Source organism: Grammomys surdaster, unplaced genomic scaffold (assembly GCF_004785775.1).
Source record: "Grammomys surdaster isolate TR1022 unplaced genomic scaffold, NIH_TR_1.0 130, whole genome shotgun sequence".
In the NCBI taxonomy this organism is placed as follows: domain Eukaryota; kingdom Metazoa; phylum Chordata; class Mammalia; order Rodentia; family Muridae; genus Grammomys; species Grammomys surdaster.
In genome coordinates this window covers 4,064,305-4,089,423 of record NW_021604588.1, presented here as the reverse complement: position 1 = coordinate 4,089,423, position 25,119 = coordinate 4,064,305, and the positions used below count along the sequence as shown (strand labels likewise).

General features: G+C 39.8%; 1 protein-coding gene across 2 annotated transcripts in view; it reads right to left on the bottom strand.

Moving 5' to 3' along the window:
• Astn1 (astrotactin 1) overlaps nt 1-25,119 on the bottom strand; it is a 308,690-nt gene that overhangs the window by 88,513 nt on the left and 195,058 nt on the right. For both annotated transcript variants that reach the window (XM_028759116.1, XM_028759110.1), the window contains exons 9-11: nt 10,523-10,597; nt 4,190-4,327; nt 3,508-3,658 (exon numbers count right to left, since the gene is read on the bottom strand). In XM_028759116.1, coding sequence (XP_028614949.1) covers nt 3,508-3,658; nt 4,190-4,327; nt 10,523-10,597 — 364 coding nt within the window. The remainder of the gene's footprint in view (nt 1-3,507; nt 3,659-4,189; nt 4,328-10,522; nt 10,598-25,119) is intronic.

Sequence of the window (25,119 nt, the reverse complement as noted above, 5' to 3'; positions counted from 1 at the left end):
AGCCTCCAGAAAGGAATACACTCCTTAATTTCAACCCAGTGAGGCCCATCCTAGATTCTCATGGAAAATTGTAATCTAAACACATTTGTATAGCTTTAATTCATTAAACTCAGTGTGATTTGTTTCAGCAACAATATGAAGGCATCTGGTGCAGGAGAATTTAAGGACAATGAATAAGGCCTGGCCATCAGTAGTGGGTTTAGCTTTATGCTCTGAGAACCCTCTGGAAGCTTTCATGGCCCTTGGTTGTTAGAGTGTAGTCCTATTTTTGCAATGATGTGTTATGATTTGCACAAGGCTACGTCTTTCACAGGTATTTGTTTTCTGTCCTTGGAGGTTATATAAACAATAGTAGTTAACTGGTAGCAATTAACTCTTGGGAGTTGATGCATAACTGAAAGAGCCCTCCGAGGAAGAATGAAGGCTGAGCAGCCCATGTGGCCATACATGACAGCCCATGTGGCCATACATGACAGCCCATGTGGCCATACATGACAGCTGCATCTTCTGTGAGGTCCGTATTTCTGACTCCTTCCAAGGTTCCTGAAGGTCCAGCTTGCTCTTACTTCTCATTCTTTTCTCCTTTCATGAGAACACATCTTCCTTGGGAAATCTTTCCATTTAACACACAAAAGACTGAAAATAAGGGTCTATGTGCAGAGGTGGGCCAAATTTTAAATGGCAGTGGGTATAGAATTTCTTTGCCTTTGGTCCACCTCCAGATCATTCTGCTAACATAACAAGTCTTGGAGACAATATAGATGCCCAGAGGTCAGGTCAGGGTCAAAATCATATCCTTAATCATCTTTTCAGTAGGGTCACAAGACTCATGATGGCATGTATGGCTCTCACAATCTCCATCCTTCTTCTCAGGGACCATATGCTTCATAGCCAATGAGATATGGTGAATGAAATATATCTGCCAATTGGCTTGTCCCCTTCTACTCTGGGAGCCACGTGGAGTAGTGACTTCAAAGAATTATGCTAATAGAGTTCTGGTATAATTGGGTGACTTTCTTTACTGGCTCCAATTCTGCAAATGCATATTCATCAGAACTATTCCTGCTAGCTCTGTCTCACAGATTACAATGTGAAGACTGTAGGAATCCATCAGCAGTTAACACGCCAAGTGAAGGCCAAGGATGGCTACCAGAAGGCACCTCACAGGCAACACCCACCCCTGGGGAAAGGGTCCTGATAGAATGAAGTAATGAGAGTCAATTCTTATGAAAATCATATGTGGGTGACTAAGGAGGGTAAGCAAGGGGGGATCACATAGGTGCACACCCAGTACTTAAAATGACTCCAGAAAATAATAAGGAAATGAAAGATTGGAAGTCTGGGTAAAGGAAAACAGGCTAGATGATAAAAGAGAGAAAACAAAAGCATCTCATCTTAGAGCTCATTTAAACAGTGAAATTGTCTTCTGGGAAACTTGGGTGGGTGGAACTGGCCAAAGAAGAAGAACATTGAGGGGCATCGGCTCACCTTCTAGCTGCACATGGAAACCATGAACTAACCAATACATTTACTGTACTTTGAAATACTTTGAATTTCCCCAAGCACCTCCCCCTCTACCTCCATTCTTTTTTGTCCTCTTTGGGTACTTAACAGATTATTTTATCTCCCTCCATAACTTTATCTCTCTTTTTTTCCCCATGTCCCCTTCTTTCTGAGCTAAGCCAGACTTCTGGCTGCAGCTTAGTTGGTACCAGCTTGGTGACTACACTCTGGACATCAGATAGACATTCATCATTGACACTAAAGAGCTCCCTGAATGGAACAGATGCTCAGAACTGAGGAAGAAGGAGGGTGAAAGATGGTGTTGGCTCAGCATCCTCACAGCTTCCCATGCTCTGGGTTCTCTCCCACATCTCAGCTGTCAGAATGGGAAGTTAAATGGGGCACCATATCCTCCACAGGGCTGGAAGCTCCTGGTCCTTTCCCCCAACTCAACATCACAGGACTGCACATCTCAATGAATGTTTCCTACCTCCTCTGTTCTCATTTTGAACATCTTCCCTGACATCCTTCCCTGACCCAGCCTCTCTCCCTTCTTTGTGATTTCATGATTCTCCCCTCTGAGCCTCTAAAGAAGGTAGGACTAAAAGAAGGTGAGTGTGTTAGGGGGAAGAGCAATGGCTAACATAAAAGAACTAGCACCCACTGGCCTCATTATCTCTGGCCTCTATTTAGCTTCCTGGTCCAGTACCATCTTCAGTTCCATAACCTAGGAGATGGCATAATATGTCCTAGCCCCCAAAGTCTAACTGGTTAACAACATCACCTCTTTTGTAAATGAGCTAAGTTTATAGATCTGAAAATGAAAACAAACCAAAAGCCCAGTTTTTAAAGAAGCAGGGGTTCCCTGATGTAATGTCTCCAACTGATCACAAGTGTTTTTGTTATTGTTTGGTTTTGTTTTTCCTTAGACAGGTTCTATGGAGCCCTGGCTGGCCTGGAACTCATTATGTAGAGCAGATCTGCCTCAAATTCAAAGATGCTTGCCTCTAAAGAGGAAGCTGGAGAGGTAAGCATGGGATCTGGGGACTGTTGTTGGTTGTTGTCAGCCTTAGCCTTTAACAGTGGAGCCATCTCTCTAGTCCCCCATCACATTTTTGTTATGTTTTTCTTCAGCATTTCTATCATAGCTTACCTAGTTTTGGGTGGATTTCTCTATTAGCTTGGAGCCAATGTCATTTGTTGAAGCAATTGATTAGCTTTCAAATAGCTCTTACCAACTATCTTGTAAGACTCTACTATTCAATCTATGGAAGTTCCTCTAGAAAGGTCTAGAACACCTTATTGTTGCAGGATATTTGATCATACTGTGAATGCTCCCCATCCCTAATTGTGTTATTTACTGGAAAAAACTGTTTTGTGGTGTGACTCAGCCCTAACACACACCTTTAATCCAAGAGCTTTAAAAGATGTTTACTATAAACAGGATTAAGAAAAGTCAATACAAAGTAAAGAGGCAGAGCAAGCAACCAGTTGACAGGGAATGAACATAGGAAAAAAACATAGATGGTGAGAGGAAGTCAGGAGGAATGATAGACACACAGGAAGTAGAAGGAAAGGACATTTAGTTTGGGACATGAGGTGGGGTTGAGACAACTTGGAGAACTTCCTTTTGGAATGTCCACTAAGGAGGAAGGTCAGCTGAATGTTTCTCTGCCTCTCTGAGCTAGTGGGCTTTCACCTGAGCATCTGGCTCCCAAGTCTTTATTGGTAAAAATCAAACAATTGAGATTTTGTTTAACAAAACAAAACAAAACAAAACAAAACAAAACAAAACAAAACAAAACAAAACACCACCTAGTAGTGCTCTGTGAAGACTTCCAGATGAACTGATTAACTCCCCATTCCTATCAAAATACAAATTCTTAATTTAGACTAGATAGTGGTCACAATTGGCTACTTCACAGATTTGCTTCTGCATGATTGTATCATGTGCTATCTCCTTGACCCCTCACAGGACCCTCTATGATGGAAGAATCAACATACCACACAACCAGTAGAGTCCAACTTTCGATCTGAAATGCACCGAAAATTCTTACTGCAGCCTCCATTATCTTTGCTGCAGTCACGCACTGGCCCAAAGGAGTCTAAGAGGACCTCCAGGCTGTCAAAGGATGATGATGTCATCAGCTCCTCCCTGGATGAAGAAGCAATGAAAGTATCAAGGGATTCCAAAAGCCACAAGTGTTTATTCCTGCATTCCACATTCTGATCTGGTCTACTTTTTCTGATCTCACTCTTTTTTATAAATATATATATATATATATATATATATATATATATATATATATATATATTGAAGATTAGCCATACTCAAAGTGTTGAACTAACAAATCATGGGCATTTGCCATATCTGGGAACTGAGCCAAATGCTATAATGCCTGGTCAAAGAAAAAGATCTGAATGTAGGCAAGGAAATTAACATTTTATTGCCTGTCAGTCCTTGAGGTTTGTGGGAAGTGCTTACAAACTCTAATTTTATGTCCTCTTCCAGTGAATGAGCCTTGGGCTATGCAATATTGACCCAGATAAAGAGCAGATCTTGCCTATGTATATAGGGAACTTGAAGGCAGCTTGCCAACTTCAGCTTGCTCCATCCGTGCCTAAGTTTTCATACCTTAGGTGGTTTCTCATTTCACCTCCTAAGCCACCCTGAAGTGAGACTCACCTGACCTCCACAGCATCCTCCATCACAGTCATGTCCGTCTTACACTTTGCTGATGGATTGATGGCTAGTTCAGCTGGTGGAATCACAAAGCTCTTACTGAGGGGCAACCACATGCCTTCCCCCAGAGTATAGGTGAATCTGCGTGGACACACACACATACCGGGTGGTTATAGCTAGGCATCACTTCCCACTAGTATTCTGTCACTAGCTGCTTCCTCTTTAGCCTTCATGAATCTACAAGTATCCATATAGCAGGTGATTCTGCAGGAAGCCACACTCCAGGTACTTATGGTATCACATAGCAATTACAACAGAAGATCTAGAAGTCTGCCACCATGTGCTCCTTTCTCATCTCCATCATCCCTTGCAGTGCTCTTTGGCCAGGTTAGATAATTGGTATTGTCCAATAGGGACAGCATAGCCAAGTCAGAGAAAGGTAGAGAGGCCTTATACTTCTCACAGCACCAAAGAGCAGAAGGTATGATCACAGTACCCATTCATCCATTAGAAATGGCTTTATCAAGTCATCAAAAGGGAGTCTCAGAATTTTTTCATCTGGGAGTCCCTTGTGTTAAATCATACAAAATTTGGAAGCAGTTTAATTGAGATGTGAAGCTGGCCACCCCATCCTCATCCTGGGTCTGTATAACTTTGAGTGGCAACTAGAGTTTCTCCCTGGAAAGGAAGAAGTTTGCCTTTTCCAGCTCCTTACTACAGGGATGGAAGTAACTGAAGTCAGAGGCCTCCAGGGGTGAGAAGAGAGAGATGAGCAAAGGAACCAAACAGGCCCAGATTTATCTTCTGCACATCTACCCACACCCTGAGCTAACGATGATAACCCATGGGATACGGGGAAGACTTTTAAAAAATGTTCTTATAACAAGAGCTAAAAGGAATAAAAGAATCAATCAGCATTTCAAGGGAAAGCTTAAGGAAACCTGGAGAGATTATTTGTTTGTTTATTCATTCATCTCATCTCAAAGACATTAAAATGCTCTGTATTCACAGTAAAAAATGATAGTCTAAGGGATAAAAGCCAATGTGGGTGGAATATCACAAGGCGGTGGCAGCCTAGCATCTCCTCCCAATTTGATGTGGCGGGAGGAACAGTGGAAGGATATGTGCAATTAAGCAGAACCTCTGCACCAGCTCCGTCAGCATACTGGTCACAGCCACATTCAGAGCACTGCTCAGCTCTCCCCTAGCCCACACAGTCTTCTCTCTTCTCTGTATTGCCTGAGATGATAGGAAATCAGACTAGTCCATTAGTTTTTTTTTTTTTTTTAAGTGTGTAGCCCACCCCAGAGTGCTGGCCACAAAGCAGATGTACAGACCGGGAATACACAGCTATGTGATTTCTTCCCATGGCCTGAATGACAGTCCTCGCCATCATAGTTGCTGAAAGAGAAGAAGATCAGTTCCAGCTTCACCACAGGGGATTCTGGGAGAGAGGCAGGTGGCCTGATTTGGTAGATATTTCTCCCATTTCTGTACTGTTTCTTAGTTCTGCTTCTGAATCCTCTCAATTTCTGGAGATATTCTGAGATGCTCTTACTCTGTAGGAGGCTCTCAGATCTTCTTTTTTCTTTGTATGAGGCAGTAGGCAAGCCTCTGACTTGGAGGGTGGTGCAAAAGACTATTGCTTCACTCACTAGGAAATTGAAGGCACAGCAGCACACTTACACACACACACACACACACACACACACACACACACTGCATCTGGTAATATGACAACAACAGTCTAATCTAAGGTGTCCTGAGTCTGGGAATTAAAGATAAATGTGGATTAATATAAATGACCTTTAGGCACTTGTATGATTTCATTTGTATTTCATAAAGAACATTCTTGAAGTGGCCGTTTACACTAGGCAGCTTGGACACGGACAATATTAACATGTACCATTTCAGAAGAACAGCCACAAGTTTGAATGGCATCAAGATTAATGTGGTTTATTGGACAGAGGCCTTTGTCTTCTATTTTGATTTTAAAATAATTTTACTTGAATAGTGTAACAGGTTTTAAGAAATAGTTGGCAGTTGTGTTACATTTGTGATGGTTAATTATTTTTATGGAAGAATGAGGTTCCTGTCTAACTATCTCACAGTGTTCCTGGGTCCGCCCCCCGCTAAATCTATAACTTGCTCCAGCTGAAACTATTTGACATATTCCTGTGTATGTAAAGTTGAAGACTCTGTAATCACATTGTTAGCTTTTTCTGGCCCCAACCCTGCTTCATGTCTTTGTTCCCTCCATACCGTATGACTGTAGTCATATCCTGTCTCTCCTTCAGTCACATTACTCCTGCTTCTATTACTACTTCTTTCTAGATTCCATTTTCTCTTTTCTTCACCTGAACTGACTCAATTAAACGATCCTTCATTTTCAATGGTGTCTGGATGACATACCCTCAATGTTTAAATTTAAAGAATGTATTGGTGAAGCTAATCCTTCCTGGTAAACAGGATGTGAGCTAACCTTTGAGTTTCCATGGATCTAGTGACCAAGACATTATTTTTCCATGAGCAGGAGATGAACTGCAAAACAATGGAGTTTCCTTCCGTCTGTGGTAGAGTCGAGGTAAAACCCTGTGGGCCAAGGCAAGTGTGACATGGAATGACACTAACATTTACTGAGAACTCTAAAAAAAGAGAAAGAAAGAAAGAAAAAAGCAAGGAAGAAAGCAAGGAAGAAAGAAAGAAAGAAAGAAAGAACAAAAGAAAGAAAGAAAGAAAGAAAGAAAGAAAGAAAGAAAGAAAGAAAGAAAGAAAAAGAAAGAAGAAAAGAGGCACTCGTCAGAGCTCTTCATTTGTTCTCAAAGTGGTCCTCTTCAGTGAGTACTTTGGCCCCATTTTACCAACACAGCATCTAATAGTAAAAGGTTACCAGTGACCTTCCAAAGGTCAGCCCTTTGTAGGAAAGAAAGATGAAGTTTTTCAGGTGTGGATTCCAGCAGCTTGCCAGCCCATGCTAACTGGTGCATATGAAATTCTAAAACTTTCTTTCATCTGCAGAATCTACTGAACAACTCTAAAAACCAAATATAGACTAAGCTGTTAGGAAAAAAAAAAAAGCTGTGTCCTGAAATCTCATCTGTCCCTCATTCATGCAAATTTGTCAGGAATGACTTTTAAAACACCGCCCAGTGGAAGTTGGGAGAGCATCTGGATTGCTCTCCCACATTGGGTTCTCTAGAGACAGCTGGTGGTGACCACTGCTGTTGAGGACTCAGCTTTATGCTTCACAGTCCTCCTGAAACCCAGATAGAAATTTCTGTTCAAACGCAAACCCTCATTTGCCAGTGTCAGACAGAAAAAGCCTGCTGTCTCTCTAGCTTGGTGCAAAATACAATGTATAAAAACATAATAGCTCTTGATTTGGCATCTCTACCCTTCCCCAGGCCAGGCTTTTCTAGGAAAAGAAGGTATTATTCTCAAGGACACTGGTATACATTTGAACAGAAGGCCCTACACATTCATACACACACAGACACACAGACACACAGACACACACACACCACACACACACACACACACACACACACACACACACACACCGGCCTGCACTAGTTCTTGGCACCAGAGAGTCCAGTGGAATGGATGGATCTTCACATTGAGTCACTATAAGTCACTTTGGTGTGAAAACTCAGCTGGCTTAATCAGGATCCTTTTGTATTTAGTTTGGGATGGTTTTCAAAGTGGAGTCCACCATTCATATATTTTTCTAGTCTGATTTCAAGAGCTTGGGAGATATCTAAATTGAGTAGCTATATATACCTACCAAAGGCCTACTATATTTTCAAAACTAAATCTGATCTATAAAGCTCTGTATGGAATGTCTTTCTTTCCTCAAGAAGACAACCGTCTCATTCAGAAGCAAATAGCCAAGGTAAAAATAAATATGAGATAAATTCACTGACAATTAACTACTATAGTCATTCATTGTGAATCAGTAGAATTGTATTTTATAGCAAGGTTTGTCAACATGGCTGTAGATGAAATTTAGCATGATGTGTTTAGAAAGTATTCATTCCCTGAGCATAACTCCCAGCATTTTTGAATATACTGGTCTTTGCTGGGTGCAATGATCCTTATAAAGCCTGGGGATTATCACATAGGGCTAGAGATAAAAGACCATCTCTTGGATGAATTTGAAATCTTAAAGGCAGGAAGCCTCTTTACCAAGCCTGTCAAGGTCTTACCTACAGCATCTGAAATCATGCTTTGAAATGATGGATGCTCAAGAGATTACAGATATGGAGACCTGGTCAGAACCACGGAAATGTTCAATGTGTATTTTAGGAAGAAAAGATGCAATCTTGCTGAATGACAGGAATATGAGAAAATATTGGCTATAGTGGATTGGATACTGTAGAAAGTGGATTTGACCACGAATAGACAATTCTATAGGAGAAGAACAACTTATTTAACAGTTGAATATCAACACTCAATTGTAGAAAGATTTGAATGCCAGAATTTAAACTCTATTTCACAGGTGAGAGAAATATGCAGTGGTTTGGAATTGATCAGAATAAAATTATGAACTAGTACAACAGCAAATAAATAACCTATTTTCATCACTGCCAGGTCAAACTTTTCCTGGAATTTCCATTGGTAAGTAAATGGTTGACTTAGATGCCAGAATGGTTTTAATTTAAAAGTGGCCCAAAATAAGTGAAGCAAACCCATTGTATTCATTTGAGAATAGGGTTATTGTCATGTGAGGGACCAAAATTGTTAATAACATATTGATTATCCCACTGGCTCCTGAGGCAGTGAAGTCATGGATTAAAGCACACACCTGCTCCCTCTGTAATTCATGGCTGTCATATCCACTTGGCAGCCAGCAAGCTTGAAACAAAATGATGCTTGTGGAAATGGAACATATTTTCATATGCAAGTTCTGATCTAACCGAGATTTAACCAGAATCTTTGGTCACTAGTGTTAACTTAAAATTTGTAGAAAATGGAGAACTTATCTATGCTGATCAATAAAATTTCTCCTGCCTTCCCCTTACCTCATTTTTGTTACCCTCGACAGTCCTGGGAGTTGAACAATAAGAAAATGAGGGGGAAGTCATCCAAATGAAAAATCATTGTCACAAAACTTAACAACAAGGAATATTGTTGATTTCTCATAGAGCACAAACATTCAAAAGCAGGCTGAAGTCAGTGTCATGAACTTGACCCATCCTGCCCTGGGAGAGGCAGTCTGGAGACTGAAGGCCAAGGAGAGGCCATGGGCAGAAGTTGTCATGTAAATGTGAACTGTGGTCCATCCTAACTCAGGAAGGCAAATGGCACAAAGTGCATGTGATCATGGACTCAAAGACCCTGAAGCAGGGGCAAAATAAACACAAAAGTAGCACTAAAGAATCTTCAGGCAGCTGCTCTACTGCAGTAACAAAGAAGCAAGTTGTCCATCTGTACTCCATGGCTCTCCATCTCTCCAGCAATGGCATGCAGGAATTGTGCTCATTCTTTGACAACCTTCACCAGTAAAGGTCTGTGCAGTTCCTCCAATGGAAGAAGACAAACATCGGTGTTGCTAGGCCAAGCACAGTCTCTGACTCTATGTAGGTACATGGTTAGTGTGTGTTAAGCGAAGGACAAACTGACTACCAGAATGAACAAGAAGATCTTAGATTGGAAATAAGCTTATGTTCCAGAAAAGGCCTGGTGTGAATTAAATTTTATGAAAATTCAATAGTTCATGGCTGGTACCCAAATTCCCCCCTCATTTGTGAGTCTTTCTAATATGTGCTATTTAGTACCAGATATGCAGGTAGAAATTGGGAGGGACTAGAAACATCAAATTTGATCAGGAGGGTAATAGATAAAAGAAAATAATAATGAGGTAGAGTTTAGAATAGAGGGAGGCAGGGGCGGGAGAGATTAATTTTGAACAACTTAAGACTCTATGAAGAAGGTGCAAATTAGATGTAAAGTGGAGAGGCAGAAACTGACATTAATTGCCTGTTCTGTGCCAGATTTTGTGCTGGGGACTTTCCCTGTATTATCTCACATATCCTTCACAATAATCCAGCCAGGCATGTAATATAGCCCCATTTAACAAATGGGGAAGCTAGAGGATCTGAGAGTTTAAGCACTTTACTGAGGCTCCCTGAGCTGGCAAGGAATGAAATCGGACTCAAACAGAATCTGTCTGACTTTTCAGTCCCTCTTGCTGTCACTGGGTATGATTTGTGTCAAGTACATTTGTTCTAAGAAGGCCGAACACATCCAAGGGTTCCCTGTGTTCACCACTCTGAATATTCAGTGGAAGGTGGAGCTTATGTACATACAGAAACCCATCCCTGGACATGAACTTACCTGAATATTTTATCAGATGGTTGCTCTCCCAATACCAGGTCAAAGCCTCGCTGAAATATTGTGTAAGGCCAAGGCCTAAAAGGAGAAATATCATTCAATTAAAGTCCACTCAACAAACACTCTCTTCAAGTCAAATATAGTGCTAGATCCTGAAGAGCAGACATTCCCTGACCTTAAGAATCTTGATAATGTTAGCTCCTGTACAGCCATGAAGCCAGGAAAGGAGTCAAAACCAAGGTTAGCATAAAAACTACTGAACTTCCAAGAAAGCAGAAATTGATACACATGGCATGGCTACTATACAGAGAAATATGGGACTCACCCATAATTGACACTTTTTCTGTTGTACATTCACAGAAATCTACACTTGCCCTACTCAAGAAAGTTGGAGGAGGGGCATAATATTTTTAACAAGTCTAATTCTTTGAAACTAGATTCAAAACCTGCTGTACTATAGAGCCAGTCATTTGAGTAAAGGAGATAGTTTCCCTTGTTGATTCTACTTCCTTGTTTGAAAAAAACTGGGTTAACAACAGCAACTTTACAGACCCTCATGAAGATTAAGCAAATTTTTAGGTCAAGAGCTGTAGGTCAGATTTTTCTGTGTTTCTGGTCCCTATTCAAAAGGACTCAAGGTTTCTTAGTGTTTGAGATATTCCAGATGTATCCAAACATTTTAATGCCACTCATAAAAACAGAAGCAATTAGTTCTTTTCAAGTTATTATCAACTCTGCCCTGGGTATTAGCAAGCATTCCAGAAAGTAGAAAAATATCTCTTTTTACAATGTGTATCTTTCACTGGCTCAGACATGGAAGCCCCAAATGAGTCATTCATTCAAACAAGTTTTAGTAAGCCTAGAACTTGGGCTGAGTGCTGAGCTATTGTGATCACTGGTTGGACTTAGTCTTTCAATTATGGAACATAATTATGGAACAGTCTCATAATTAGTCCAATTACTGAGAATTTATTTTGGTTGTTCCTTTGTTTCCTGGGACCTACAAAAAGTCAGAGAATGTGTTATTATTATTTGGGGCTTAGTCTAGTATTAAGCATTAACTCTGTGGTTGCCAGTGGAAGGCTTATCACCTAGGAGAAAGAATTCAGGGACATGTAAAGAAGTGTTCTTGAATAACACACTTACAGTTGAGCATCAGCACTGACATTTAAAAGGTAGGATGCCTGGGATACTGCAGTGCCCAAGACTGTTTTGCACAGCACAAAATGCCTCCATGTCCTATAAGCTTTTAAATATCATAGGGTCATTTGCATCTGAGTGCAAATGCTAACTCCAATTACGTATAAACACAAAGTAGCTTGTATAGCTTTAATATAAGATCCCATCTTGGTGTAGCTATTATGTTGATTGAGAAATTATACATTGTATAGTCACTGATTCATAAACACAACATATACTGGTTTTGATTTATTTTGTTTTGTTGTCTTTGAGGCTGGGGTTAAGGCAGCCTAGGCTGGCCTCAAACTCACTTTATAGTTGAAGGTAGCTTCAACAGCTTGATCCTCTTGCCTCTGCCTGTGAAATGTTAGGAATACTGTAATGTACCATTACACTAGATGTGAAATAGCATATCCTCATTAGTCTCCATTGCTCTTATTATATTCATATATTTATCATGCCTTACATTACGTAAATTGTACTATGTACAAATGACTGCAGTGTACTTTTTTAATTCTGTAATAAGAGTATTTTTTATGTTAAAAAGAGTTATTATACAACGATAAATTACCTTCCTATTTCTCACTTAATTACTACTAAAGCATTCTACTTATTTGTAGAGATTTTGTATGCCCAGCTTGTATTATTTATGGAATTAAGGAAAATGAAAGAGAGTTTTAAGTGGTTGTTATAAGATGGGGTGTTGGTCCAAATCAAGTTAAGAATCACAAACTTATCCTAACTAGTTAAACTATTAAACCCACAGGAAAGCCCATGATTTGCAGCAAGAGGAAGTGGGGGCCATTAGGACTATATAAGGGAAGATACAGTACAAATGTACTCATTTTTATGCTTACTATTTATAAATGCTTTCTTCCTAGGATTCAATTTAGAACTCTCCAAGGCTTCAAAAGTATCCAGCACTGCAAAATAAATAGCCCCCATCAAGGAAACAGTTTCCCCCAACCAGATGTTATTCATATTTGTTCTGTTCATCAGATATGAGTGCAGAACTGAGTTTAAATCTGCTCCTGTTTGGTTGAACAGTAAGTGATGTCTCCTTAGCACTACAAAATATGAACCAGTTCAATAACAGATGACCCAGACAATTCCAAACACTAGAACAATTAAAAATAAAGAAAAGATACTTGCTGCTTCACTTCCCCCATTTGGGGACAGTATCATACTCACTTACTATTGTTCAGTTATTTTAAACAACACACATTTTGCCTTCAAGTCATTTCTAGATTCAAAACTGGTACAGTGTGGAATTGGAGTAAATGTTTGCTGTGGTTCCTATAATTTGTAGACACACACACACACACACACACACACACACACACATATCTGTCTTCAAGACACAGTCAATCAACTTGGAAATATTTTAGCAGACATATGCATATTTCTCAGTGAAAGTAGAAGGGAGTTCCAGCTCTTGTCTCACTCAAAAGCAAAAGCAACTCATTTAGGGAGGGCTCAGATTTGCAATACAGACTCCTCCACCTCCATCCCCTACCCTTGCCTGCTCATGTTTAGAGGCAGGAGGGCAGAGTGGTTGGGACATAGATTCTTGAGTGAGTCTGCTTGATTTAAATTCTAGAATACCAACAATTTCTTTAGTAACTTTGGACAAGTTCCTTAATCATTCTGTATCCTTATGTCCTCATCTATGAAATGAGGCCAAAGGCAGTGGCTGTGTCTGCCTAATAAGGTAGTTCTGAGACAGAACTAGTTAATTATATGCTCAGAACAGTGCTTGGCATTTAATGAGTGTCATATACATTATTAAATATGCTAAATCTACTAATTACTTGGCTAATATATAAATCCTATAATAAAGAGTGATTTCTCCGTTTCTAGAGCAGTGTTTCTCAACATGTGGGTTGTGACAACCCTCCCTTCTTTGGGGGTCCCATATCATATACTCTGCATATAAGATATTTACATTATGATTCATAACAATAGCAAAATTATAATTATGGAGTACCAATGAAATAATTTTATGGTTAGAGGTCACCTCAACATGAGGAACTGTATTGAAGGGTCACAGTATAAGGAAGGTTGAGAACCACTCCTATAGAGGAAGGTGTGTCTTGCCCCAAGGTACAATGAAATGCCAGAACATAATATATATATGTGTGTGTGTGTGTGTGTGTGTGAGTGTGTGATATATATATATATATATATATATATATATATATATATATATATATATATAATCTCAGATTGTAGATACATTTGATTATAGGAAAGCCAAAGGCCCCACTCAGAGGTGTCAACTATTCAATATTGACACTAATCACCAAGAGATGGGGAAGAGAACTTCATAGAATTGTTGAAGAATTCAGGAAGTGGCAGATCACACCAGCAAAGGAATTTTAAAAAGAACACATTTATTTTACCTCCCATTATTCAGGCATGATCTGCCAAAGATGGGGGATTCTAACTCTATATATTTATCAAATATTTCTGGAGGCATATTGTGTGTTCACTCTGGTACTAGGCAACAAGACTTGGAATAATAAGACTCTTGCCCTCCAAGGAATCTAGAGTCTTTCTGAAGAAACACATATCCACTTAGACAATAGAAGAGAATGTTAGCAGGAAAGAGAGGTAGAGTTAAAGGAGCAAACTCCATCTATACTGACTGTAGTTTCTCCATCCAGAGAAGAGAAGGCTGTGTGTTTGGCAAATCCTGAAATGGAAGTGGGGAGCTTGGCTTACAGCACTGGGGAGGCTAGATCTTGATTCAGAAATAGCAGGAAGTAATGGGGAAGTAGATATAAAAGCACCAAAAATATTTTGAAACTGAAGATCTGAGATCAACCCCAAAGGGAGAGGTTTCAGTTATTAGAATTCCTTGCATTAAGGTAAGAAAGAAAAATGACCTGGCCCCAACACAAGGAAGCCAATCTCAGCTCAGAGCAGTGCTATCTCTTGAGGTTAGAAGCCAGCTCTTCAGGATGTTAGAAATGCCCCATCCTTTCTTTGCTGCTCACTCCATGAACATTGTCTTCTCCACATTGGTAAAGTACATGGTTGATGTCTATAGCAACCACAGTTCAAGTCTCCATAGGATCAAACCTAAGACAGAAATGTCCTCTCCCTCGTTAGCAAAGTTATAACTGTGGAATAATTGCTTGACATATCCCATGTCTTGATAGGGACACAGGCATCTAAGCAGGTTACAATTCACTTTGGTTCTCCAAGGTTAAAACTGGGAGATGCTAAGCATTATTAATCGAACGAGAAAATTTCACTTCAGCTTCTACTGTTCTGGTGCCTCCAGCATGCCTGCCCATCAGTGTTGAGTGGAGTGTCCTTTGCCAAGGTTAGTTGTGTGGGGAGGTCACTGTACCATCTTAGTACTTGCAGGCAATGTCAGGCCACATGTGATGCAGGGACCCACCATAGAAGAAGCCCTCAGTCTCTTGTTTCCTCTTAGATATGTGGCCTCTACTATTCTCTGTGCTGCATGAGGCAATATTCCTGCATTGTCTTAGCTCAAGGATATGGGCAGAATCTGAAGTCAGAGAATAGCTGCTTTTATTTTTGTTTTTAAACTTGGTACAAGATATCATTCTGATAAATCAAGGCCCAGAACCTTCCCTTCCCATATGGATAGCCTCAGATGGCCTTCATGGAGGCCAACTGAGCAGCTGCCTTAGGGCCATTGCTTCACACAGAAGCAGAACAGGAACCACTGCAGAACCTACTGTAATGGGGTCGCAGCAGATAGAAGGGTATCCAGGCAACTACTCAAGCTGAAAACACTAGTAATCAGAGTTCCTCTAGGATCTGCTCTTACTGCTTTCTGTTTGCTGTTTATGTATTAGGAGGTTTCCACAGCATATTTAATCTTCTCCAAGCATTGACAATTTCTTAGCTTTAAGTTTCTGATCATAATCCTCTCTTTTTCCCAAGTTCTAAGGATTTTATCCCAAGTTCTAAGGATATGCTGAGCAACAAGTGAGTCAGTTGTGGACTTGACTGGATGTTTGGTCTTATTTCTGATGACTTCTACATTTACTTCACTGTGTAACTTGGATCTAATTGAATAAAAAGAAATCCGGTGTGATCAGCCTGCTATGTGTTGGGCTGAGAATTCCCTCCCAGTAGACTCTTTCTTTGTAGACAGGGACTACTTGTGTCCCATATGAGGCTCCTTTATATGCTCAAGTGCTAACTCTGATTTTGTATTAAATAGGGCACTAGTAAAAGAGATCAAAGCCTTTGGCCAGTATGTCAGGTGATAGACTTTATGCTGGAGGGCATCACAAGGGAATTATGGGTAAATGTGTGCCTTTATCCAAAGAAATAAGGATAATAATAGTTAACAGTGCCCAAAGTTTATATGTGACACATTATACCCTCAGGGTCTTTGCAGATACATTTCTACCTAGAATCCTACTCTTGATTTATACCATTAGGTAGTATTAATATTGCTTGAACTAGTAAATAGTATATTTCCTTTTTTATTGGATATTTTATTTATTTACATTTCAGATGTCATCACCTTTCCCCATTTCCCCACCCTAGAACCCCATCCCATCCTCCCTCCTCCTTTTTGCTTTAATACCATTTTAATTACATGCATGTATTAAGGTCAGTTCTAGGTTGAGGATCTAGCAATACAATAGATGCAAATAGTCAAGGAACAAACAAGACAATAAACACAAATAGTCAAAGAACAAGCAATTAAACACAATTCTGTGAACACTCCCATGATCACTGTTTCTAAAGGCTTATCAGGATGACCAAAATATCTGAGCCAACTTCCCTGTCCTAGCCCAAAGTTATTTTCCTTGCTCTAGCCTAAAATTTAGATTCCTGTCTGAAATTACTTCTTTGTTCTAGCCTAAGATTTAGATTCCTGCCTGAAATTACTTCTTATATTTCTTACTGTTGTCATTGTTTGCTGTAGATAACTAATACTATGCAGCATATACTATTTAAGTTAGCTTAAAAAACTTTCTATAACTCAAGCCATCCCTGGCTCTTTTCTTTACAGAACATAGAGAAATAATAAATATTTTAAGTAATCAGCTTGCATATCGCCCTCACCATCTATAAATATCATGATAACTACTATGTCTGTGGTATTACTGCATTGCACAACACATGCTCAGTAAACCTCACTAAATCACACATGATTGAGGGCTGGACAGACCTGGCTTTAGTCTTGGGTAAAGTAATTGTATGACCTCAGTAAGTCACTCAATTTTGACAACCTAGTATAACCATCTATAAAATGTGTAGATGCCAACCAATGGGCAATTTCAGAGCCTATCTGAGGCTAGTGGTCATGGATTAATGAAGCCAGTCAGCTAGGTAGCCAAATGCAATGTTTTTTTACTTTATTGAATGTTAGAATATTTTGCTTGATAAAGTAAAATATATGGGCAAAACCTTACTTAGCATATAAGCATAGACTTCAGTTGTTTAGGACAAATTGATATTTGGTTCCCAAGGAAAACATCTTTAGTATAGCTTATATCAGATAGGATGAACTTAACAATACTATTTTCTATCCATTATTGGTTTGCATTACTATTTGGTAAATAGAGAATGCATTTCAAATGTCATATATAAAAAATAAAATGTGACGATTATGGTATATTTTATAAATTTATAAATGTTCATGAGATTGTATCCATTGTTCAAAGTCTATTCATAGGTAATGAATTAATCAGTAGTGTTTATATGTAAATAAAAGGTTATAAGTAACTAGCAAGATAGTTAGGAGTGCATCTAGGAGCTAAACCAAGCAGTTTTATAGCCAAGCTTCACTACTTGTGAACCACGTGACTTTAGAAAATTCATACTTCCTATCAGGCCATTCTACTCACTTTTGGACCTTACTAGAGTCATTCCACAGCCATACCACCTTCTTCCTCTCTCCATCCCCCACAGTCTGGATCTTTGTTTCTGCCAAGGTTTCTATCAGTTATTTCAGTACCTAATAAAGTGGTCCTTCCAATATTTTCGCTGAATAGCTTTATGTCAACTTGATAAAAGCTAGAGGGGTTGGAGCTTCAATTGAGAAAAATGCCTCCCTAAGACTGGGCTGCAGGCCAACCTACAGAGGATTTTCTTAACTAGTGATTGATGGAGGACCACCCAGCCTATTGTGTGTAAAGCCATCCCTGGACTGGTGGTCCCGAGTTCTACAAGAAAGCAAACTGAGCCACCCAGGAGAGCAAACCAGTAAACAGTACCCTTGCATGGCCTCTGCATTTTCTCCTGCACCCAGGATCCAGCTCTGTTTGATTTCCTGTCTTGACTTCTTCATCTGATGGAACATGGTGTGGAGGTGTGAGCCAAGTTAGACCTTTCCTTCCCAAATCACTCTTGGTCATGGTGGTTCACCCCAGCAATAGAGACTTTAAATGGGACAATGTTCAAGACCCTTCTCTGATGATCTTGTCTCTCCCCTTCATTTGTACCATCATTTCCTCACCTGTCAATATCAGAAACTCACTACTGGTTTTGAGATAAAAAATCTCAGTATCCAACCATCATTGTTTACCTTCTTGCCTTATTTCTGAACACCCTACAATATTCTACTGCCACGGGATAGAAAGTCCATACATCCACCATTTCCCTCCTCATAAATGAACATTAAGTTCTGTCATTAGTTACTATAGCAACTCCCTTTCATGTTGCCCTCAGTCCCCACTTCCTTGCACTGTCTCCACATCCTTTTCTGCAATACTTCAACAATGGTTAAATCTAATGACCATGTACCTCCATTTCTGTGTTACACAAGGGAAGGCAGCTGGCAACCATACTGCTGATCTCATTGTAAATTCCTGACTACTACCTTCAATGTGCTCTGAATACTCTCCAATGATTAAGTTATATTTTTATTTTGTCCATTAATTCTCTTTTCCTCTATACCACTATTTAATACCTTCTTTCTCCCTGAACCTCTGACACCTTCCCCTTTTTGCTTCAGTTAACGTCATCAGTCTACACAACTGAGAGGGAAAAAAGGCAATCAGATTCAAAGCTTCCTTCATCACACCCACCCATTACCTGTTCTGTGACTATGGCTTGGCCTCCTGATGATAATGAGACATGGGGAATTCATGTTCCTGTCTGCAAGGCATCCAGCTCAACCTTGGGATCTTACAGGCAATGAACTGTAACGCAGAAGCCCTACATGGAACTTATAATCCAACTTATAGTGCTCTTAGATCTTATGATCTTAAGCAAAAAAAAAAAATGTAAAAAGAACACCACAGAGCTTCACTTCATACGTACCCTTGGTACCCTTGATACAGTTGAATGAAGTAGGCATAAATAAATTTCAAATCATTAAGAATCTACGGTTTAATTTTAATTCAAGTTTTTGCAGTAGTTTTTATTCTACACTTTTTGTGTGAACACGAGTATATTTTACATACATTATTTTGTTTAAAGATAGAGAGAAAAGCTGCCACATCTCTGTCTGTGTGTGGCTCAATTGCCTCCTCTCTAATAGCACCTATATCATCAACTGCACACAGTGAAATGATTTTTTCAAAGATGTGTACATACCTTCTTATAACCCTAGGATAAATAAGTTGTAACTATTATCACTCATATATTAAAATGAATGATGATTCTAATTGTTAAAATGAAATTTCTAATCTTTGTATTATATATATGGTGTGTTCGTGTGTGTGTGTGTGTGTGTGTGACCACAGGCGTACACGTGTCACAACACTAAAATAGAGATGAGAGAACAACCTCAGGAGTTGGTTCTCATCTTACATCTTATTTGAGACAAGGTAACTCTTGTTAGCACATTCACTGTAGGGTATACAAGGATAGTTGTCCCAGAAGCTGGAGAGTTCTCTGTCTCTAACTTCTTCTCCCCCTAGAAGCACTAAGATCACAGATACCCTGACCATGCCTCACGCTTTTGTGTGAGTTCTGGGTATCTGATCTCATATCAAACTTGTACAACAAGCACTTTGCTCACTAAGTTGTCTCCTACCCTCTAAAATGAGGTTTTACCTGAGGACATTTTAGAGGTATATAACATGACTTTGAAAATGCAACAGTGGGAAAAAATATATTTTCCTCCTTAGATTTGGGGATTCTAGGATACAACTTTGACTACCCTCCAAAATGAGCAATAAACAACATATATACACAAACAAAATCCACAGTTGGCTTTTGTTTTTGTCCAAATGAGCAAGTTGAAGAATATAGGAAGTGAACTCAAACAACACAGACTTCACTACTTTGACTCCTAGTGCCTGCCTTAGGGGGAGAAATTCTACATGTCCTTTGAGTTAAGAGGCATCATAGAAAGGAGGGGCAGAGTTCATTTGTCCTCAGATGGGGAAAGTTGGCCTTGATTTGAAGTTCTACTGAATATTTTAGGATCCAGGATTATTTAAGGCAAAATGAGGGGGAAAATCTTGAATGAGTCAGAAGAAGCTGGTAATAGTAGTTGCTATTTATTGAACACTTATCATGTGCCAGGCAAGCACCACACTGAGACATCCATGTAAATCTCATAGCCACCTACAGAGACCTCAGCTATGTAGCCAATATGCCCATGCTACATAAGTAACCAGATTAGGTGAGGTTCAAGCAGTTGCTTAAGGTTGTACAGCTGATAAGGTGCAGAGATGAGGGTTAGCATGTATCACATGGTCTACTTCCTGTCATGGTTTCTTCTGTTCTTCTCACTGCCATGGGATGAGAACTATGAGAGAAAATGTACAAATACAGCCTTGGGTCTAAATCAAGGAACACTAGATAACGACTAGCTTGGCTTTCTATGTGGAGATCATGCATTGGAGACAAAGTTATCTACAGTTCAAAGGAAGCCTCCCTTTTTTGTTGGCCTGTGATTTTTTTAGGCCAAGTTCATATGGCACAAATAGTATGACATTCATTAATTTCTCTCTGTTTGTTTTGAAATGTTCTGCCACTAAATATCCTTTATCTCTACATCACTCGAAAGTGACAGCAAAACATTTTCCAAACTTTGGGTGCATCAGACTTACCCCCTGTGTGACTATAATGATTCTAATTTTTTGGGTTTTCTCATTCCATGCATATAGAGTTGAGCCAAATATAAATATTTTTGGAAAGTGAAGCCAAAGATACTGAAGCAAAACTTCAGAGAATTATTGACCAAACAGCCAAGCAAACCTTTAGAGACAAATTTGGTGTTTTATAAAAAATGACTGCCATTAAAGCAGAAATTATAACGCATCCTAAGAACTCAATGAGACCCATTAATAAAATTATGAATGATATTGAGGAACAGAGCATATTGAGTTCTTTACTGATAAACTATGCTATCTCCAATCTCATTGCTATCATATGTGATATAGATTTATTTTTATAAAACCTGTCAGTCATTTTGATATCTGTAGATCAACATTCCCATAAAAACACAGTATGTCTTAGTCATGTGCTATTGCTGTGAAGAGACACCAAGACCATGGCAACTCTTAATAAGAAAAGCATTTAACTGAGGCTTGCTTATAGTTTCGGAGGTCAATTATTAGTATGGTAGGAAGCATGGCACCACGCAGGCAGACATGGTGCTGGAATATCAGAGAGTTCTACAACCAGATCCACAGGCAGAAGGAAGAAGAGAGACACCGGGCCTGGCCTGAGCATTTGAAAACCCAAAATCTAATTCCAGTGATGCACTTTCTCCAACAAGGTCACACCTCCTAATTCCTAACAAATAGCTCAACTATCTAATGACCAAACATTTAAATAACTCTACAGGGGCCATTCTTATTCAAACCATCATGTAATAGTTCACAAACTTTGTGTTGTTCCACATGCATGAACACATCAACAAGTACAGATGTCTAACAATGGCTGTACAGATGTGATGCAAGCCATATGCATAGTCTTGGAACTTATATTACTTATATTGCATAGCCGCAACATTTCTTGTGATGTTTAGAGACCAGATAACTGGTGGGACTTAGAACTGCTGTACTGTTCTCTCCTACCCAACTGGTAAGTGCTGCAGATAAGAAAGCACTAATGCAGAGCATAGCCAACTGAGAGCTAAGGAACTGCTACTAGGCTTGCAGTCATTCAGACAAGCTACCCCTAAAAGGTCTCACTATAGCTCCTGTGTTGTCTGGGGCTCTGGAGTCAAACAATCTCTATTCAAGTCCAAGGTCTAGATTTGAGTACCTTTCCAGACACAGTTTGCCAGCCACACAAAACAGACACAAGATAACCCTTCCAGTCCTCTCCCTTTTTTGTGCAAAGATGGTAATAGTCAAAACCCATTTCTTTGGGAACTGTAAGAAGATTAAATGAATGAATAAGTAGAATTTCAGGACAATAACTGAAGTAGAGTTGTCAATTTCTGAATGAAAATTTGCCCCCACCTTTTCTCTGTGGATTCTACATCTAGAGGCTCGATGAGTTTGCACTCTGGGTTAATGCAACCAGGGTCTCAGGTTCGATTTTCTTGAAAGCTTGTTAGTCTTGCTTTCTCTACGCAGCCTGTTGTGTGTCCCTGACTTCCAACTTTAATCACAAGTGAATGAGATGAGAACTTGGCAGTGGAGCTGCATAAATTCGCTACCATACAAGTAAAAGGGTTTAACATCTACTCGTGGCAGAATGGGACCTCCTAGTACAAGGGAGGCCACAAACCTGGGGCTTCTGAGTCTGCCACAGATACACATTGAATTCCTATGGGAAGTTAGGGAAGTAAATAGTACTAACTCAAAAGAAGGGAGAAGAATGAGGGAACAGAATGTACAGTGGGAGGCACAGATCGCTGGGCTCCTGTGATTAATAAAGTAAATAAGCCAGAGAGGAATAAAATATCTATCAAAGAACACAATTTGTTTCACTATTTTCAAAAAGCCCTCCCTTATCTACAAATTTATTTCAGTTCAACATATATTTTGCAAGTTTGGCTTTTAATTGAACCTCTCATCCATTCATTCATTTATTTATTTACTTGGAAATATTAATTAACCAATTGCCATGTTAGAAAAAACCACTTTGCTAAACACTGTCAAGGGACATTGAAATGAATAATAGACATTCTTTGCCATCAAGGACTTCATTAATGTACTAAATCATTCCCCAAGCATCTATTATACACCTCTGATGAGTAGCCACCGTGGAGAGCTCTGGGACACAGATAAAGGCTTGGTCCTTGTCCTGGATCATGGTCCAATGGGATAAAGTTGACATGTAAACAAACCATGATGTTTAGTTTGTCAATTCCTATGATTGATGATTGAACAAGAAAAAGCCACAATTTATTGTATATTAACTAATAATAACTGACCAAGTGCTTTACATTTAATATACCAGCTCTGATTAAGAACCATGGAGAACAGTTAATGTATAAGTCCCACTTGATACTTGGTGAAAGTGAGGCTGAAGAAAGCTAAATAACATTCACCCAAACCTTGCAGCTAATGGGATAGAACCAGGGCTCTAGTTTCAAACCTTAGAAGCCAGAGCCCTTTCTGTAATGTTTGAGAATTCCCACCACCCTGTTTAGAAGAACAGAAGAGATCTGCAAACTGGTAGAGCTAACGAGGTGAGAATACCATCTGGATCCCTGGAAAATATGAAATGGAAGCAAATGGGTTCAGAGGAAGATAAGATTATATCGAGGTTAAAGATTATGGAAAAAAGACTCAGGCAGGGACGGGGCAGTTTAGATACACTTTGAAGAATGAGCTGAACCTAGGAATTTGTGGTGCAGGAGGAAGAGAAGACTTCTTACCAAAGGAACAGTGTGGACAGAGGCACGGAACAGATGTACATGAAGGGACACCAGAAGCAATCAAGGGGACACAGTCATTTGTAATGTGAAATAGAGGCTGTTAAAGAGGTGGTGATGGGAGGGGGGCGGTAAATCAATGAAGCATATTACCAGAAACTGAAACTCTACTTTTGTGTCAAATATGGAGTCATGACAGATTCAGAGCAGTAGAAACATCAGGACGTTGCATCTGGGAAAGGAGGACACATGGATGAGAGCAACTCTGGGATAAAGTAATGGCTGGCATTTTGCAGCCAAGATGACAAAGTTGCATAAATTTAGTGGTAGATATGACTCTTAAAGAGACATTGCCTCCTAAGTCATAGTCTCCCTACAACTGCTCAAAGCAGTAGCTGAGGAAGAAGGGGAAGCTTAAGATGCTTTTTGAGTTCAGAGACAAGAGAACCAGGACAATGATTCTGCCACAAATTAAGCCAGTATTTTCAGAGGATGATATTGTGTGGGCCACAGATGTAGAGAGGCAGGTAACTAGGCAAGCAGGAAAAGCAGGGACCAGAAAGGCAAGAGCAGAGATGGAGTCTTAGGTTGAAAAGAGCAGACCCATAAGTAAAGACATTGTCACAACACAATATAGTGACTAGTCACTTCCAGTTCTCATCTGGCAGACAAACTCACTGAAGCCATGAAAGACTAAATCGCCAAAATTTCATGGAGATGAAAAGTGAGAAAAGATCATTTACTTGTTTATTCACTCAGCAAATACATATTTAGCAGCTACTATTGGCTCTGTGTGCCTATGTAATGGAAATAAGAAAGGACAAGGGCAGGAGGGTACTGGTGCAGAGTTTAGTAAATCTTCTAGTGGCTGAAGACGGTGCTTGAAAGGACCATGGGGGATTGAGAAGAGCCTCGGGAAGAAAGTAAAGACTAATCTCTGGCCTGGGCTACTACAGAACTTCCTTTCTTTAAATCCATACCCAGGCCACATAGGTTCCTGCATGATGTCACCCTGCCCTCTGGCCAACCTCAACTCTCACTAGTATCTTCTACCATGATGTCTGACAGTTTCTAGAGGGCGCCATGCTGTCCTTCTCCAGCACCTTCCAGGAGTGGAAAGATCCTGTCATCCCTCCTGGCCTGCCTGGTATTTCTTACCACTGTGCTTTTCAGTTCAGAAGTCGTGGCTCCTGAACTCCGAGTCAGCCACCTCCTCCCTATCTCCTCCTTTTCTATGCACCTCACAGTACATTACATTGTAAGTCCTTGTGATGTTTGTTTGTTTGTTTGTTTGTTTGCTCTAGTGATTCCACTATATTCTTATAGTGGTATAAGTAGTACAGCAGATACCTCAATGTCTATCCACCATCTGTAGTAAAACTCAGTACACAGTCAAAGCCCTTAGAGTGGCTGGGGAAAGATTATAGGAAGAAAAACTACAATTAATTATTTGAATGATTATAAAATAAATGTGATGCTAGAGCCGAGACTGTGAACTCACTTGGAAATAAGATCTCCATGCGTGAGTGCATGAGATATGGTCAGATTGGTATAAAACTGTGCCCTAGTCCCGTACTAGAACTTGACATGCTAAGGACATGGACATACACAGGGAGACAGCCAGCCATGTAAAGATGCAGGCAATGACTAAAACAAAGAAGCCTCTTGAGGCCAAAGAGTGCCTGGG